Source organism: Phanerochaete carnosa (assembly GCF_000300595.1).
Source record: "Phanerochaete carnosa HHB-10118-sp unplaced genomic scaffold PHACAscaffold_3, whole genome shotgun sequence".
Lineage (NCBI taxonomy): Eukaryota > Fungi > Basidiomycota > Agaricomycetes > Polyporales > Phanerochaetaceae > Phanerochaete > Phanerochaete carnosa.
Window position 1 is genome coordinate 802192 of NW_006767630.1, and position 17450 is coordinate 819641.

Consider the following 17450-nt stretch of genomic DNA (forward strand, 5'->3'; position numbering starts at 1 on the left):
TCTCTTTTTTTTTCACAGCCTCGATCAAAAGCTGAACCAGACAGGTATGTATGCGCACTGAGAGGCCTGATGGCGATGGCATATCGTTCAATTAGAATCGTTTGCAACCATGGCCCAAGTTCAAGTGGGATACAAACTTTCCTGTCCGCCTGAAACAGAACACACTCTAGTAAAACCGATGGCTTTATTTCATCCTTCCGTTCCCGTCTCGCGACACGCTGTCTCATTCACTTCTGCGGAGCGGATCTCTTCGTCGTACGGCTTGTCACTTAAGCAATCATGCAGCGTCTTCCCAATATTTCCCAGCCGATTCGCTAGCCTTCGGAATAGCACCGTCAGTGGCCCTTGCTGCCATTCTACAATGACCAGAGAGTAGTCCGGCATCTCCGAATTAACCGTTCGTAGGTTAACCATGAAATGGTTGATGAGCACTGAGAGCTGCGTGACGATACATGAAGACTACTAGGGTGAGCAGTGAGAAGTAGGTTACATACCAGGGTCGTGACTAGCACAGACACGAATTACAGATTCTTATGAAGCACATTAGCCGTCTGCTTCCGCGCTCTTACCGGAGACGTACCGCGGAGGAGTTAAAGGTTAGTAGCTGAGCGATGCTTACTGCTGGTAGAGCCCCACGTTTATTGTCGCGGGCGAGCGGTCCTCGATGGCTTGCAGGTAGAGCTTGCATGAACTAGATAGTTCCCGTATGCATGGCTAGGTTTCAATAACAGCGGATGCGACGGCGCGAAGAGAGCTACTGACCGTCACGCAGCAAACACATCGTCAGAGACATCGTGAGGTTAACGCTACGCACGTGCCTCCAACTTTGTCCCAACGCCTTGATCCAGGTCAGTACAAGCGCAATCGTATTAGTGGCGATGAGAGAGCCACGGGTGATGTATATAGCTATGAGAAGACGGCGTGAGTGTCTCCGTAATGTTGGAAGGCTTGGGCTGTGGGACGTACATCTGTATTGCGAATTTTAGAGTTCAGACATGGCTGCAGTGAGATACTTACACTTACATGCTATTTGTCCGTGTAGGGCGCGGGGACTCCGGGATGCATGCTGTTACGCGAGGTGTGGATCCACGATGGAAGCATGGTTCAATATTACAACGGAAACCTACATAGAAGCATCAACAGAGTAAAAATGGGGTTCAAGCGGGAGTACTTGATATTCACCAGGTTGGTCGCGAACGGTACCATGCTCAGTTTGAACACAAGCAGCGATCAGACATGCTTCGGTTCCGGTCGCGAAGATGCGCAGAAAGGAGAAGACTGATGTGTGGATATCAGTGGACAGCTCTAACTAAAATTAAATAAATAAAAAGGCCGTGTGAGGCGTATGTGCAACCTGGATGGATCCCACAAGATTAATTACCCAGGTCAAGATAAGAACAGACGGACAGCTGTATGCTCTGGGAGGTAAGCTATGGTGTATGGGAGTAAAACGGTGTTATACTTATATCTAAGAGGTGCATTATTTCAGATTTCACACAGTCAAAGACATCCGAAACTTACATTCAGACATCGTGGTGTGAGTTGCAGAATGATTGTAAAAAGCATACACCATCGTACCGAGCCAAGGAGCAAGGCGGATACGGTAACCGGTCTCTTCCAGACAATGTTGATCTCGCCACCGATGGTGACCAGGAACTCGTAGACGACGAGGGCTAAAGATATGGAATATCGTGATCAAAGCGAGAGAGAAATGAAAATAAAAGCACTCGCATGAGACGACCACAGAGATATCAGTCTCCACGAAGCTAAACAACAAAATGTGAGTTTCGACTCGTCAGCTTGTACGAACAGAGGTAATACTCACAGTTGAGAGTAGGCTTGGATAAAAGCCTGGTCCGACTAAGTTGACATAGTCAGTGCGAAGGAAATAGAGAGGCGAGCTGCATCGAGAAGGCCACCACTTGCACACGGTTCCTAGCAATTTGTCCTGCTATTGAATAGCACTTATGCTGTGACCATACATAATTCCCCCGAGCTACGTTCCTTTGAAGGCTGAGAAGGACTCGTGAAAGCATCTGCAGCGAAGTATGATCAGCAGAGCCGGGTACAGGGTGGTTCAATTCCGAGCGAAGGCCGCGTACATAGCTTGGAAGGGAATCTCTTGAGGCGGTGGAAGGCTGTTGATGCGCTTGGGAATGACAGTTAAAATGGGAATTCCTATTTCCATCGTGATCTAATACACGTTCATCTGTCAGTCCGTGCTCTCTAGTTCATCTATTACATGGTCAAATGACTACGCACAGTATCCAAAACTCTACTCACCCTTCAAGATTTCATAACTCGGGATTGTGCACAGCAGCACGATAGGTAGCCACGAAGAGCGGCGGACGTTCGGTGGGCGTGGGAAATTTCGGCCCCTTTGTCAGAAGAGATATTATGACACCACACTTCTTCAAATCGCACCGGACGGCGCAGGGCTTGCGCGACGCATGTAACGCAGAGACAGATGCTCTCGAGCACTGCAAGAACAAGTCAATCTGGTATCCGACGTAACAGCGGTTACTCGGTGTGAGCATGTTAGCGACACCTCTGAAGAGACATGTTCAACCCGTGATAGAAAGAGACGTGAAGAGGCCGACCTTCCTCCACGAACAAGGGACATATCAAATGTCGCGACAGCTACTCCCACCCGTGGTGTTAGCGAATAAACTCTTCCCGTAGCCTCGATGCGGCGATGCGTCAGCCGTCGCCATCAGGCGTATAAACACATAACTTACTTTGGTTTGCCTTTCTCAGGACCGTGGTCACCGAACACTCGCTTCCTCCTCTCTAGGCGAGCTAATTTCTCTCAGTACTTGGACTGGCTCGACAGGTGACAAGCAGAGTCATGCAGGAGCTACTGTGTCCCAGCCACTCCCCTCGACAATCTACCAAGACGAGGGTAAGTACTCTACGGTGGTATCATACAAAGCTCCTGCTTTCAAAACTTGTTGCTTAGTCGTCGAGCTGAAGAGAAAACTAGAAGCGGCCAACAGTTATGAGCACGGTCCAAATTGTCCAACCCTCCGATAAGTGATCCTTACCTCGAAAGCCCCATCTCTACGCCTATGCGACCTATGGTCTTCAAGATATTACCTCGGTATATCCGAAGGTGGCTGACTGCACCGAGTGCGCTCCGCCAAGGCGCCAAACTCCATCGCTTTTGATGCGGCTTTCAGTACCATTCTCGCGAGATCAATTTGATGCGCTCCACCGATCTCACCCGTGATTCAAGAGTCTCCAGATCGCCGTTCTGACATATCTGCGCAAAAGACATACGCCCATCATTTCACTAAGCTGCTGTGAATTGTGCGCTAGGTTGTAAAGCTGAGTTTATTTCGTCTCATTTAAGTACCGAACGTTTCATCCGCTCTTTTCCTCCATTGCGCTATGTTCTAACTTCCGAATAGGCCAGTACTCTGTTCCGTTAATGATTTTGCGACAGCAGATGTAAGTGGTAGCTTCGGAATCCGCACTAGGAATCACATACTGACCCAGTAAATCCCACGGTAATATTTTTGATAGGGTACTTACCTTCGGACATATTCGTGAGACTGACGGTGGATTCAAGTTTCTTCGAAGCAGACAGCGGAAACTCTGACTACCCAGGTGAGAGATTTCTGTACTATCCCCTTGTAGCCACGTTTAATGTGCGCAGAGTTCAGTCTGGGCGACCATGGATCGAAACTATGGGCTACCTACTCCTGCCTAGCACTTTGGGAGACACAACTCTGGGCTTTCAGCGGCCACTTGTACCCCTGGCCGGCAACCTCATGGTCGTAGTATCCGCTTTGAACCACAAGCTCGCAGACCCGGACGTCGGTCGCTACTCTGTCGTGTATCCACATCTGCTATGCGTGCTCAAGAATGACGATATACCGAATCGCCATCTCTGGCTTGGCATCAAAGCGTGGAACACTGGCCTAACTGTTATACGCTGTGGCTCGTGGTGTACCATCGGCTCGGAAACGTTCGCTCCGGCTGTCTACTCTGGAATCTCATCCCGAAGTTTCCAACGCCGCGATTCCTCCCATCGCCGGAGCCGGCCTCGGGACGTCGCAGTGTACTGTCGCAATCCATAACCTTGCAGCTGCAGAGGTTCAAGATTTTTATTCGCTTTGGCTCTTTTTCGTCATACTGTCCGTGATGATCGTGCTGATACTCTTTCTATTCACATTTGCTAAAAATGCTACCATTCACCCGAATAGTGCTCAATATAGAGTCCCAGCACCTGTTCGTGTCCCTATATTGGTTTCACGACATTCTGGCGTGTCCAATTCCACGATGCTAGTCTCTTCATCCCAGAGTTCACTGCTCGAACAATCCTGCAGCGTCCCTCCAATATTTCCCAGTAGACTCGCTGACCTCCTGAATTGCATCGAACTTATTGATTGCCCTTGTTGTTGATCAGCGATGCGCACAGAGTAGTCAAGCGGCTCCAAATCAACCGCTCGTAGGTTAATCATGAAGCGGTTAATGAGCACCAGGGGCTGCAGCCTCAGCTAATGAGCACTAAGGCGACGAAAGGGAAGCAGAGCACACACCAGAGTCGTGACGAACGCTCCCACAAGCGTTAGGTCCTTGGATGCGATGTTAGCTAGCTACCTATGTATCCATGTCAGAGACGTACCGGAGGGAAGTTTGCGGTAACTAATTGGACAACACCTATCGCTAACAGAGTTCTACATTTCTTATGTAAGTAATCACCTCCGATGGACAGGTCTCTTGTTATGCTCACACGAAATAAAACGTTCCTGCGCGAGTAGGTGAACTTCAGCGACGGAAATTGCGAAGGTGCAAGGAAGGCTACTGACCGTCGCGTAGCAGACAAGCCGTCAGCGATACCCTAAGGTTGAGCCTGCGGGCGCGCCTCCAGTGTCCGAATGTCCTGATCCAGGTCAGGACAAGCACAATCGTATCAGCCAGCAAAACTGAGCTCCGGGTGCTGAACAGGACTGCAGGCAGGTGGTGTCAGAGTCTCCAGCATTGAGAGGGCTCCAATTGCAAGATGTACCTCTGCACCGCAGAACTTAACATTCAGGGACTGCAACTGCGGACGATTTACACTCACATGGTGGCTGCCTGTGCGGACAACGGTATCTCCAATATGCACGTCACTTCGAAGAGCAGATTCGTGACAGAACGGTACTTCGACACCGCCGCAATAACCTGGATAGAAGTGAGAGCTTGAGTGTATGCAAAACTCGAGTGAAGGCGGCACATACCAGGTTCGTCAGGAATGGTACCATACTCAGCGCAAACACTATGAGTGACCAGGTGTAGCTCCTGTCCCAGACAGCAAAGACACGTAGGGCAGAGAAAACTACAGAAAAAACTGAGCGGGCATTACAGGCAGTACGGACTGCGTGAGGCATACCTGCAGTCTGGACGAGTCCAATGAGGATGGGTGCCCAAGTGAGAATATTAAGCGGTGTACAGCTGTGTGCCAGGTTCGAGTGAACAACATGTTGCGCACAAGCCTCAAGGAGACTAAGCTTACTCCTGTAGAAGCATCATTATATGCTCATGTAGTCAGAGATGTTCGACGCTTACATCCGGAGTTGCCGGAACCAGCTGCAGGACAATCGAGAGGAGTAAGCACCATCTTACTGAACCAAGGAGCACGGCGGATGCAGTGATAGGTCTCTTCCAGACTATATTGACCTCGCCATCGATGGTGATCAGGAACTCGTAGACGACGAGGCCTGAGAGACAGATATTGTGAACGGCGCAATCATGGTAAGCAAACAATGTACTTGCTCGAGATTGCTCCGAAAGCGTGGTCCGACGCGGGGTTGCTGAAGGACAGACGTATGATAATGATTTATCAAGCCATATATCAAGTGTGAGTAGAGATAGTGCCTACAACTGCGAATTAGTATGGATAAGAGCCTGATTTGAATGCCTCGACATGGTGGTGTGGGGGCGGATACAAGCAGACGAACTGTGTCGGGGGTACTAGACCGTCGCTGAGACAGTTTATGAGTCGCTTGGCGTATCTTCCGACAACGCCGGTACTGCGATAATCATGCCACAGCCATGCTGCGACCGCCCCCATCATGCATTGTTTTCGCACGAGCCGCGCTCAAAGACCCCCCAGGAGCGTCAGGCGCTCGGCGCACGGCGGTAGAGAAAAGACCCTCATCAGCTGCAGAGGTTAGTACATGGATTAAGCCGCGTCCACTGAGCCTCACAAGGCGCAGCTAACGGTGAGGAACACCAAGAGAGATATCGTTCTGATCGTGCTGGTCGGTGAACAGCGACCAAAGATACAGTGCGCGCTATGTATGCACCCATGAACGGAGAAACAAAACAGACTCGCGTCGCGCAGCATCCGATCCGCCCTTCCCACGATCAATCTACATGACACAGGGTGGTAAGTGCAGTTTTTTTCTTGAGAAAACTCAGGCAAAAGCGGCTAAACAAGGCCCAGTTATTCCTCGGTTCTACGCCGATGCAAACTGAGGAGAAACTGGTGCAAAACCAGCCTAAGTGGTCTAAAACACAGTAAAACTGGCGGAAAACTGAATTTTGCCTTCGGTTTTTTTCAAGTGAAACCGGAGAAAGTTGGGGCCTTGTTCAATCATTTTTTGGCCAATTTTACGCCAGAAAAAAGCGCGCTTACCATCCAGTGTGATATAATCCGCAGACTCGCTCTAGATCTAGAGCTTGTTGTTTCCGCCCGCTCAAACATTGTCAGAGCGTTGCTCAGAACAACGCCGCACATAGCAGCAACAGCTCAAGTGTAACGTAGTACATTCCCAGATATCTAGGCCGAAATTTGTAGCATCGTGGGCCATTGGATAGCACTTAAGCGAGCCGGGGCCTTGGCAAGGTCGAGGGATATGTGGTAGTGGTAACTGGTAACTAGTCACTCCGGTCACATGACCGTGACTGACCGGTTTTCCGGGTCTCACCCTGGCAGCCAATCACAGGATGCCATCGGGCCCTGCAGCCCATCTGCCTCTCAAGCGCTCGACACTCTTGCGTAGGATCACAAAACCGCCCGGTCATTGACCCATCTGCATCAGTGACCAGCTGTCAGTCAATAACCCGGGCCGTGACTGGGATGGCTCGGTCATTGACCGCCCAATTGCAACGCTCGCACTGCGCGCAGCCAAATATGGTGCGCAGTCCTTCGGTAACTTTTATCATCGTTAAAATACCTAGGAGGTAAGCAGCAGATGTATCCAGTGTATGGCTAAGACAGAATAATGCGGAGGCAAGCGCCTCAACACACCGCAAGTATTCGATACTACTGTCGCAGGGGTAGAGATTCCTGCTCGCATGCATCACAATCCACTGTCCGCGAGGAGCAGAGAGTACTCGAATGATTCCCGGCGTTAGTTTATGTTTCTGCACCAATGGCCTCCCAACATCCTGCCTCATCTATTTCTGCGGAGCTGGCCTCTCCATCCCAAGGTTCGTTGCTTAAACCATCATACAGCGTCCCCATAGTATTGCCCAGCCGATTCGTCGACCTCCTGAATTGGACTGATGGCTGTGCTTGCTGCCGATCAGTGAGGCACACAGAGTAGTCTGACACTTCCGAGTCGACCGTCCGTATATTAATCATGAAGCGATTGATGAGCACCAGGGGTTGCATGTCCAGCTAATGAGCAGGAAGAGAACGAACGGAGAATAAGATACGCGCCAGAGTCGTGACCAGCATATGCACGGGTATCAGGTCCTTAAGTGCAACCTCAGCCATCTGTCTGTACGCTCGTGTTGACGACTTACCCAGAGGAGTTAACGGCCAGCAGCGCCTGAACTATGTTCATCGCTATCAGACTTCTACATTTATCATCGCTTGTGAGCAGCCATCTAAACAGCACTCTCGTCGAACTCACAAAAAGATGTTCCTGCATGCACGGCTAAGTTTCAGACGCGGTGAGTGCGACGGTGCATGGAGAAATGCCGACCATCGCGCAGCAGACATGTCGTCAGCGGCACCCTAAGATTGATGCTCCGGGCGAGTCTCCAATGTCCAAACGTCTTGATCCAGGTCAAAAAGAGGACAATCATATCGGCGAGGGACATTGAGCCGCAGGCGATGCGCAAGACTAAGCAAATTATATCAGAGTTTGGAGCAATTCAAAGGGCTTTGGCTGCGGAATATACATCTGTGCCGTAAGAGTTGGCATCCAGAGACTGCGACAGCAAGATATATTCACTCACATGTTAACTATTTGTGCAGACAACGGTAGATTCCCGAAGCACATCGTACCGACGAGCGGGTGTGGGGCGGAACTATACTTCGACACCGCCGCAAAGATCTGCACCGAAGCATGAGCAAGAGCGTGCTTGGAGCTTAAGCGAAAGCGGCACACCAAAACCACTGTGAATGTCCTATCGCCAGTGATAGCACTATCAGCGACCAGACGTAGCTCTTATTTCAGATTGCGGAGACGCGCAGGGCGGAGGATACTAAAAGGTAGAAGTCAATGTACATTCCAAATTAGAACAGACTGCGTGGGGTATACATGCGATCTGAATGAACCAAAAGAGGGTGAATACCCAGATGACGATATTGAGCGGCGTGCAGCTGTATGGTGGGTTTGCCAAGCAACATGTTTCGCACGGAATTTGAACGGTTTGGGCTTACTCCTACAAGAGGATCATTTCAGATCTGGCGTCTTCATTAATCACATCTAAGGCTTACGCTTGGAGCTGGTCGCCCGAAAAACTAGAAGACCACGAGGAGCGCCATGGACCATCGCACCAAACCGAGGAGCGCGGTAGATAGGGTAGCAGGCCTCTTCCATACAGTATTAATCTCATCGCCAATGGTGATGAGGAGCTCATAGACGACGAGGGCTGGAGGACAAGTGCTGCGAGTAGCACAATGGAAAATGAAGGGTATACTTGCACTCAGCAGCCATGAGGGCATATTCTTGTAGGCGACTGGTGGACGAGCGTATGAGCGCTGTTGAGTCATTAAGTGAGAACGAAGGTATTGCTTACAGTTGCGAAGAAGCTTGGGCAAGAGCCTGGTCCGACTGTTCCGCAATAGTATACATAGGGGATGCAACTTGCAAGGATGCGATTGATATTGGGGGTAGATCATGGCTCGCACGATTTTATGCGCGATAGATTGGTGGGCCTTCAGCCACATCTACGCCGAACCCATCTGCGTCTACGTTGAAACTATCAACGCCTGTCACGTCGGCTCCCTTGGGGCGGTGGAAGGCTACCGATATTCTCATAGATGGCAGCTGGAATGGGATGTCTTATTCCATTCTGATTTACACCAAAATGCGGTTTAAGGGCCACCCACAAACAAGAAGGTGGTGAGGACATCGACAGTGTCTGAATAGCTGCCGGTGAACAAATGCTTTCGCGCACTTGTTGCTTCTGATAGCTCGCGAGCGGCGGACGTTCGACGGACGCGAGAGAAAAGGCGCTTACCAATTCCGCATAGAAGAGGAAGATATTCTGGATTGGGAAGATTAATCACCTTTTTTTTTCGACCCCCATCGTTGGCTGCGGGACTGCCGCACGCAGCGTTTTGCATCAAAGCGGAGGCAGCGACTCCGCGGCGCGGGAGAGACAGGTCAGTCCAGGGTGCGATCCGAAGTGACAAAGTGAGCATGCTGGCAGGCTAGAGAGTGACAGTCAGCCCATATGAATATATTCAACGTGAGAGTGAGAGAGAGGACGAGGCATACCTTCCGCTGCGGACGTGTAACGCATCGAACAACGTTACAGCCGCCGCTCTCTGCTCTTGATCCCTGCTCACAAACTCAGTGAAAAATACACCAACCGGACACTTTCCCCACTTGGACTGGTCTGAAACTATGCGTGGACTGCCGGATCCCGATTACCCTTTGAAGGACGCCCGACAGTAGCCGGCGCTCCTCAGCATCGCTTGTCGCCCTCAACAGTGGAGCCGTTGGAGACGCCCGCGCAAACCTATCGACGGTGATGAGCCCACTTAAAGTTTCCGTTTTCAAAGTGAATACGCGTACCGCTCCGCTGCTGACCACGCGCTCAGGCTGACGGTGTAGAACGGGTGGAGTTCCAGAGCGACGGGTTGCCGGGAGCGCATCGACACCGCTTCCAATCTACGGTAAATAATCCCTCATCCTGGTGGTGTTGTTTCTCACTCTTCGCTCGGCTACGGCCATGCGTCAGCAGAACCGCCTTCGCGAGTTCTTCGCGAGCGTCATCCTGACGTTGATGTAGCTGGCGCTGTTCAAGCTTCCAAATGTCTTGATTCAGGCCAGGATGTTGGCCAACGTGTCGGCAAGAACGAGGGAGCTGCGGATATACGTATACTCGACTGTGAGCTGATGCTATCAGTACTCCTGGCATGACACAGGCCCTGGCTGCGGATTGCGCGGCGACAAATGAGTACCCAGAGAGAGATAAACAGCAAAACGCATACACCCACGTGCAATGAACGATAACTCCGAGATGTATGTCGTGTCGGGGAGCAGTTCCATGACGAGACCGTATCTTGTCGCTATATCGCATTAATTTTGCCTAAAAGCGTCAACCAGGACATGCGCAGGGTTTGAGCGGGGGTGCCACGCACCAGGTTCGCTACAAAGGGCATCATGCAGCCTGAGTAAAGTGACGTTATGGCAGCTCGTATCCCAGATTGCAAACACGCGCAGGACATAAAACCCGATACATGGAAGTCAGCGAGGCGTCATCTATGCGTCACCTCAGACTCGAGCATGCTCCGTAGTCATAGGGCATACCTGCGGTCTGCACGAATCCAATGCGGAATTATGGCCGAGAATGCTAAGCAATGCGCAGCTGTGCAGCGTGTTCCGGTGAACGATATCTCGTGGACGAGTTTCAAAAGGACTAGAAACATACTCTCGTGAGAAGCACTGTTGTAGATCTTACATGATAATCAAAAAAATTCGAGGCTTACATTAGAAGCGGACGACGCAAGTTTCAGGATGGCCATGTGGAGTAGCAAACATGTGCATCGTACCGAGCCAAGGAGCACGGCGGATACAGTGAGTCAGTGACACGTCCCTGCCATACAATTTTAATCCCATCAACCGCGCGGTGATCAGAAATTCATGAGGCTTGAGGGGATCGGCATAGTGTCAGTAACGCAATAAGAAGCAAACTATGCACTTGCACGAGATAGCTGTGTTAGCAGAGTTGTCCATGACAGTCCATGACGCTGGGTGACAAAGAGTTGAGAACTGAGTCGTTAAGCACAAGCAAAAGTAATGCTTACAGTCGTAGACTGGCCTGGACAAGAGCTTGGTTTGACTGTGCCGACGGATTCAAAGCAAGATAGACGAGGCAAGTCATATGGAGTATAGCCGCGACTTGCACCAGCCCAATGTCCGCATTATCAGCTTTAGAGTGCGATGCTACAATACAGTTGTGGAATAAAATACACTATGCAAATAAACTACCCTCAAAATAAATAGAATAAATAATGTGTCCGCTCAACCGATGTACCCGTGAATGTACATGTCCATCGTTACTGGGTAGTCGAAGACTTCTGTCGACCCCTGCCGCTGATGCTTCTCCTTCTTCACGTCTTCCTCTATCTGGACCTCCCCTTTGTAGAGGACTTGCCGCGTCCCTATCGCGTAGTCTACGCGTTCTGCCTCTGGCGACACGCTAGGTGGTGATGGCATAGCGACTACGACAGTCTCTTGCGCCTGATGTATTGGCGGCGTGTCAATTCGAGTTAAGCTGCTCGAAGAGGTAATCGTCCTGTGTTTTTGCGTCAGACGAGGCGCTGTCAGAAACGGAGAAACACCCACCGCCACAGCTTCCGCTGACTGATGTTCGTTTGCGAGGTTGATGTATGGCCTCTGGAGGCATAAAATGGTGCTCGTCGCGCTTGGAGCTCAAGTGCTAGTGGCTACGGGGTTCTCGTGTCAACGTCTTCGCCTATCCGGAGACACTAAACAGAAACTCACAGGCAGCGCATCATGATAATCTTCCACCTTCACAGACTCGAGAGATACCTCCCACATCATCGGTTCGTCTTCATCCCGCTGCTTCTCGTCCATCTCGGGTGCATCCGAGTCGTTCGACCGGGCGGGTGTGCTGTGGTAGTGCATGATTCCGCCCACAGCGAGGAGCGCCCAGAGTGTTATCGCAATGATAACGACTACAGGGACTATCGTGGCGACGATGGTCACTGTAGAGTGGTTGAGAGATGTCGGGGTTGCCGTGGAGCCTGAGCTGGTGGTGCTCGAGGGCGACGCGTCAGTCGGCGTGGCCGAGAGGAGCGACGTCAAAAGTGAGGACATCGCGGGCAGGGTGTGTCGCAGATAGGGAGAGGCCCGTTGTAGTAGTGGTGCGTGAGCAAGAGAGCAGAGATAATGCCCGTCAAAGTTGTCACTGCCACGGGAAGAGCTGCAAAAGGAGAGGAGGGCCCTCGTAACGCCCCCGTGGGCAGGCCATCACAGCTACTTTTAACTCGCGCACCGCCGCCGGCAATGGAGGGTTGCGTTCTTGTGTGAGCGCCGCAAGAATTGTCCCAGCGGATGCGTCGACTGGGGCGATCCAACGCTCCAACTTGATCTGAAACGCCTCGAAGCGTAGCGTCCGCCCCCTGACGCGCCCGCCGTGGACAATACTTGGCTGCGACGTGATTGAGTTCACGCGTGGTGTATGAGAGGCTGCTTCCATCACGGTCAAGGTGAGAAAGAGCGACACTGCCATAGATACGTCAGTCTGTGTAGATCCAGAGCTCAGCAGTATATACCTGGCCAACTCAAACTGTGCACCGTGTAAGCCCCGTAGACATCTTCTGCCAAGATGAGAGTTGGGAGACTTCAAGTCTGCAGCTTTGCGTAGATGTGTGATGAGAATAGTTGCTATAGAGCTGAGACAAGGCGGTGAAGGCGTCCACTCCTCGTACGGCAAGAGTGCCAAATCAGGTCTGTAGTACGCTTACGTCAGCGTCAAGGCGGTGTCCTGACATGACCCAAACATTTGATGCGCCCTCGGAACGCCGCCGGGGCCGACAGAGACGTCGATCTGTTTCGGAACCACATTGCGAACTAGACGGGGATATATATAAGTATGTCTAACGGTCGAAAACGAAGAGGTTTGAGTTGGTTTCTAATAGCACAGATAATTACAATGGTATAGTATGGCTACAGTAGACGCAGTGTCCAGACATTACAGCGGCCCTCTCGGAGGGCCGCACTAACCAACCTCTATGATACACCCGTCACTGCATGACGCTAGGGCTTAAAAACGCAGTACAAGCCTCTTTTCTCCACCGCCGTCCAGACGCCGCATGCTACGCGGTCCAGTCGATCTTCCTCAGCAGGTCCTCCGCCTCGTCGTCACCATCCGGCTCGCCGCGGTACGAGACCCGCGTCGTGCCAAGGACCAGCTCTGGGGCAGGCTGTCCAGGCACGAGATGCGGCGCGGGCATAGATAGCAAGAAAGCTAGCTGCGCTTGCTGCATTACTTGCGTATTCTCTCCCGGAAGGTTTGTTGGCGTCGGGGGCTGGGGCCGGTGAGTAAATAAAAATGTCGGAATGTACCTGACCAAATATAATTCAGGAAGGTTTGAGATACGGTGGAGAAAGTACGTACCATGGCCTCCGACTTCGTTCCTGTGGAACTACTACTAGTGATGTCGGTCGTGATGAACCAGATCCTCGTGGCAGCTCAGCTGCGACAGGCTGCATTGCAACTTCATCAGTTGCGTCCTCCCACCTTTAGATATCCAGCGCTCACAAGTAAAGCCTCAAGGTCCGTATCCCACTGCGTCCCCTGGACCTCGACCTCAAACAGCTCGGGCTTCACGAGGCGCTTCTTCTTTTTCCGCGACATGCTCCTGATCTCACGCAAGTCCGAGGGTGCGATCTCATTCGGGAAAGCGAAGCTCTGCATGAGCAGCAGGCGGCGGCGGCGGCGCGAGTGGTACATGCCGCACGCGAGAAAGATCGCGAGGAAGCACACGAAGCCGATGAGGAACGCGGGCATAATCGTTGAGATCCTGTGCAGGCTGTCATTGCTGGTGCTGAAGGGGCTGTTCGATGCTGTCGAGTGTACTGTTACTGTTGTCACGGACGCCCCGGTCGAGGACGATGCGCCAGCATCAGACACTCGCGTCGCGACCGAGGGGAAGCGTATCAAGGTCGATGGGTTCGCCATCCCTCAGCTGGGGACCTTTCGTGGGCCTCGACGTCGAGGGCGACAGTGTGCAGGGGGTGAGAGTTGAGAACCGAGATAAAGAGATGCCTGCATCATTGAGGCTGCGACAGTTCTTGTACGGTGATAGCCTTCCAAACTTCCAACTTCGTGGGCCGATGTGGAAGTCGTTGCCCGAATGGCGCTGGATGCATTAGGCAGCCCCCTTGTATATGGGCGTCTTCAGCGTGGTACTATCTCGCAGCCAGCTGACGGCGGACGAGATGCGGGTGGCCGGTTTCCCATTACGCACAAGGACACCCTTGTACTCGGATACAATATACATTGCTCCTATTCGCGCAAAATACCAGGCGGGCTTGGAGACGATACAGAGGGTATCCATGCCAAGTCAATTGTCGTGCACGAGGTGAAGAAAACATACTAGCGATACACACAACAGCTGAGAAAGGATAAGATTCAGCCAATCTACCACGACGTGTCTGAGAAACGGCCTGTCAGCGCGTGCAACCCATGACGCCGAATTAAATGCACACCTTGGCCGCGTTCTCGCTTAACCCTTCTGACCTCCTCCATCAGCTCCAGAGCATGCTTGTCTAGCATTTCAACGTAAGGCTTCAGCGACGTCTTCTCCCAATCTGTTCGCAGCTTGTTTTCATCGGCCGCATCGTGATAGTGATCAATGTGCACTAACCTGAGTGATGCTCGTCGCCGGTGTCTTTAGCCTGGTCCAACTCTCGCAGGAGCTGCCCTACCGTAGGCACTCGTTCAGGGTTGAAGTCGTCTATGGTGCTCGGGTCGACGGGCACGCAGACCCGACCTGTCTTCGGATGTACGCAGAAAGGCGCCTTCAGCAAGTGATTCCGGTGCTTTGAAACTTCAGCATCGATGCGCGGATACGTATACTGCAAGATGATGTCTTCCATCGCGGTGGTACCAGTCAGCTGTGGTGTCTGTTAGCGAAGTCTATGACAAAATCAAGTGGAACGCACGCGTGGTTGAGACCCTTTCTGAGTCTTAGTCTTGATCTCATTCTTGACGTCTTCCCATTTGCTATGCGACGAACGATCGTAGTCTTTCTCCCACTTATCTTCGAGGGATTCCACGTAATTCTTCGGTATGAGGTGTAACAGCTCGCGCCACCCCTCTTCAGACCGGAAGCAATCCTGGTCGTCCAATATGATATCGGTAAAGGCTGGAACTAGGACTTCTAGCGAGTCTCTACGCGATATCAGGGAACATGTTATTCATAAGTGGGGAGGACGCACAGTATTGATGGTGGCAGCTGCCTCAAGCTTAGTCGTAAATTGACTTTCTTGTGCTGATCCTTGCCTCCCTGAATAACTGTCATCCAGCCAACGAGTGCTTTTCGCTGTTCGTCTGTGAGCTCCATCGCTTCCCTGTCGCTAATCCACAGGTGGATACCTCGTCGACCGGAGTAGACCCACAGGAGGTACTTGTAGCCAAAGTTGTTGCGGATAGACTGGTCGAGGACCTTGACTGCTACAGCAATGAAGGCCCAACACCGAGAGCATATCGACGCGTCCGAGCAGCAGGTGCGGATCGAGTCGTAGTCTGTCATATCAATATCGAAGACGAGTTCGCGCATGACGGGTTGGAACGCGCCCGGACGCGCGAGCTTCTTGTCTCTTGGCTACGAGACGTTAGTTTCGGCTAAGTATCAGAAAAAAGCTACTCACTCGTGCGGTATACATCGGCCCAATCTCAAAACGCGTCGGGTTCATCGCGCACACCTGTTTCTTCAGCTCGTCCGCGGTTGTGAACGACTGGTACCGCAGGTACACGTCACCCTGAAGTGTAAACGCGAACTCGCGGTTCATAAAGAGCTTCGTGGGCGTGTGTTCGTGGTTGAGCCAGTGGAAGATGGACTTGAAGGGGTAGAGTCGCCTGTAGAACGTGAGCATGAGCTCGGGAGTCAGAGGCTCTTCGTCGATGTCCATCGTCATGTTGTGTTGTATGCCGCCCTAGAGCGTATCAGGTAGCCGTCTCCTGAAGAAGAGTTGAGATAGGTGGGGGTTTCAGTAGGGGAGAGAAGAAGAAGTTTGGCAGGAAACAGACGATAATTAGGCAGTAAATACGCGAAACAATTGCCGCGCATACACGCGATCATCAGCCACGTGATGAGTCGCCACAACTTTTGTCCTTTAGACTCTCTTCACGACATCCGGCTTGCGTTTGCTTTCATGGAGCTGGACAGGTTCATGCAGGCAATAATTATTCAAGGTACTCTTGATTGAGGTAGCAATATTTTGATACCTACCCACACTGTTCAACACTACAGAACTAATATCCCCAGAGCCACAGGATCATTTACCGGGACCCGACCACAATGGTCCATGGGTCATGCCCATTGTGACATTGTCCTTAACCCTTCTTGTGCTGTCTGTCTTTCCCTCTAATCCCGTATGCAAGCATTGGAAAGTGAACGAGGCTATGCATGGGGGAGGACAGAGGTCTCGTGCCGAAAATATTGTGATAATTGTGTGATACAACAGGGCTTCATCCGCCACACGTGAAGGGCGCGTCTGACGATATTGTTCCGCTCGTATGTATTCAATTCTAGCCAGTCGTAGTGACTGAACTTCTTCCACATTGGAGTCTTGGTTGATCCCGTCTGGAATATCTTCGTGAGCTCAGCTTGCGTTTACTAGCCTTCGATGCGTCGTCAGCAATAGGAAGTTAATTCTTCAGATTACTAATTGTATTGTTTCTGTAGGCATGGAGATGGTGGAAAGTTCGCATACTTCGCGTTCCCGCGCGCCTTACGTGCAGAAGACGTGCGGCGACACCGTTTCCAGCTGCGTAACTGCAGCGCGGTCAGGTACTACAGACCTTCTTGGCACCATGCATGACACATGATGCTGCATGTGATGCATGTGATGCTGCAATCGACGCCGAGAAGTACTCTTGGTGACCGTTCGTTCCTAATCTGAGCCCAAGATGTTTAGTTGATTCTCCCGTAGTCCCCACCCGGGAGCGACGAAATGGACGTATCTCAAACGAGTCCTTCCCAACTATTTTGCGTTCAATCCCCGCATTATTGACGGTGCGGACCTTCCACTTCTCGCGCTTCTGCGTCCCGGAAAACAAGTCAGTCAATGTTGACGAAGAGAGTGGAAGAGGGGGAAAGTTCTGTTTCTATTTCGGAATAGGAACTAAAACGCTGCTGGGATGAGCTGGACGAAGTGTGGAGACTGATAGGGTGTAGAAATCATAAATTACGGAGGAATACCCGTACTTGGGACATGACGAAGGCCCAAAAACAAATGTAGTTCCGCTCTCAGTCTCACATATTGGAGTATCAGAGCGTTAATTTCGCTCACAGTTCT

General features: G+C 51.5%; 7 protein-coding genes across 7 annotated transcripts; 2 read left to right on the plus strand and 5 right to left on the minus strand.

Moving 5' to 3' along the window:
* The first annotated feature begins 412 nt into the window (after window positions 1-412).
* On the plus strand, window positions 413-1409 carry PHACADRAFT_251362 (uncharacterized protein). Its single transcript, XM_007392914.1, has 5 exons — window positions 413-675; window positions 700-704; window positions 773-921; window positions 1010-1144; window positions 1186-1409. Exons 1-5 carry the CDS (start codon window positions 612-614, stop codon window positions 1280-1282), a joined length of 450 nt encoding a protein of 149 aa, XP_007392976.1. The 5' UTR covers window positions 413-611; the 3' UTR covers window positions 1283-1409.
* A 2280-nt stretch (window positions 1410-3689) lies between these two features.
* PHACADRAFT_158695 (uncharacterized protein) lies at window positions 3690-4082 on the plus strand (the record flags this gene model as incomplete). Its single annotated transcript, XM_007392915.1, has 1 exon — window positions 3690-4082. One exon carries the CDS (start codon window positions 3690-3692, stop codon window positions 4080-4082), a length of 393 nt encoding a protein of 130 aa, XP_007392977.1.
* A 226-nt stretch (window positions 4083-4308) lies between these two features.
* On the minus strand, window positions 4309-5517 carry PHACADRAFT_192772 (uncharacterized protein; the record flags this gene model as incomplete). Its single annotated transcript, XM_007392916.1, has 10 exons — window positions 4309-4368; window positions 4422-4490; window positions 4545-4580; window positions 4631-4682; window positions 4739-4754; window positions 4815-4888; window positions 5072-5169; window positions 5226-5323; window positions 5378-5439; window positions 5501-5517. 10 exons carry the CDS (start codon window positions 5515-5517, stop codon window positions 4309-4311), a joined length of 582 nt encoding a protein of 193 aa, XP_007392978.1.
* Window positions 5518-5550: 33 nt separating this feature from the next.
* Window positions 5551-5721, minus strand: PHACADRAFT_77355 (uncharacterized protein; the record flags this gene model as incomplete). The annotated part of the gene is made up of 1 exon (XM_007392917.1): window positions 5551-5721. A coding segment is annotated over one exon (171 nt), but the record flags the coding sequence as incomplete, so codon positions are not given.
* Window positions 5722-7164: 1443 nt separating this feature from the next.
* On the minus strand, window positions 7165-7739 carry PHACADRAFT_251365 (uncharacterized protein). Its single transcript, XM_007392918.1, has one exon. It carries the CDS (start codon window positions 7604-7606, stop codon window positions 7349-7351), a length of 258 nt encoding a protein of 85 aa, XP_007392980.1. The 5' UTR covers window positions 7607-7739; the 3' UTR covers window positions 7165-7348.
* Window positions 7740-13004: 5265 nt separating this feature from the next.
* On the minus strand, window positions 13005-14167 carry PHACADRAFT_251369 (uncharacterized protein). Its single transcript, XM_007392919.1, has 3 exons — window positions 13687-14167; window positions 13543-13631; window positions 13005-13490 (listed from the first exon to the last, which is right to left on the minus strand). Exons 1-3 carry the CDS (start codon window positions 13933-13935, stop codon window positions 13241-13243), a joined length of 588 nt encoding a protein of 195 aa, XP_007392981.1. The 5' UTR covers window positions 13936-14167; the 3' UTR covers window positions 13005-13240.
* A 401-nt stretch (window positions 14168-14568) lies between these two features.
* PHACADRAFT_91098 (uncharacterized protein) lies at window positions 14569-16025 on the minus strand (the record flags this gene model as incomplete). Its single annotated transcript, XM_007392920.1, has 5 exons — window positions 14569-14738; window positions 14795-15044; window positions 15093-15321; window positions 15369-15754; window positions 15801-16025. The coding sequence occupies 5 exons, from the start codon at window positions 16023-16025 to the stop codon at window positions 14569-14571; spliced, it is 1260 nt and encodes a 419-aa protein (XP_007392982.1).
* Between the last annotated feature and the right edge of the window lie 1425 nt (window positions 16026-17450).

What these genes read in the sequence shown, in the direction of transcription:
- PHACADRAFT_251365 (XM_007392918.1), bottom strand. Translation starts at nt 7,606, where the DNA reads ATGCAACCCCTGGTGCTCATCAATCGCTTCATGATTAATATACGGACG.
- PHACADRAFT_251369 (XM_007392919.1), bottom strand. Translation starts at nt 13,935, where the DNA reads ATGCCCGCGTTCCTCATCGGCTTCGTGTGCTTCCTCGCGATCTTTCTC. An exon ending in CGGACCTTGAGGCTTTACTT is followed by an intron (nt 13,632 to 13,686) that starts GTGAGCGCTGGA and finishes GTTGCAATGCAG; the next exon opens with CCTGTCGCAGCTGAGCTGCC. An exon ending in GAACGAAGTCGGAGGCCATG is followed by an intron (nt 13,491 to 13,542) that starts GTACGTACTTTC and finishes ATATTTGGTCAG; the next exon opens with GTACATTCCGACATTTTTAT.
- PHACADRAFT_251362 (XM_007392914.1), top strand. Translation starts at nt 612, where the DNA reads ATGCTTACTGCTGGTAGAGCCCCACGTTTATTGTCGCGGGCGAGCGGT. An exon ending in TATAGCTATGAGAAGACGGC is followed by an intron (nt 922 to 1,009) that starts GTGAGTGTCTCC and finishes GGCTGCAGTGAG; the next exon opens with ATACTTACACTTACATGCTA. An exon ending in TACATAGAAGCATCAACAGA is followed by an intron (nt 1,145 to 1,185) that starts GTAAAAATGGGG and finishes GATATTCACCAG; the next exon opens with GTTGGTCGCGAACGGTACCA.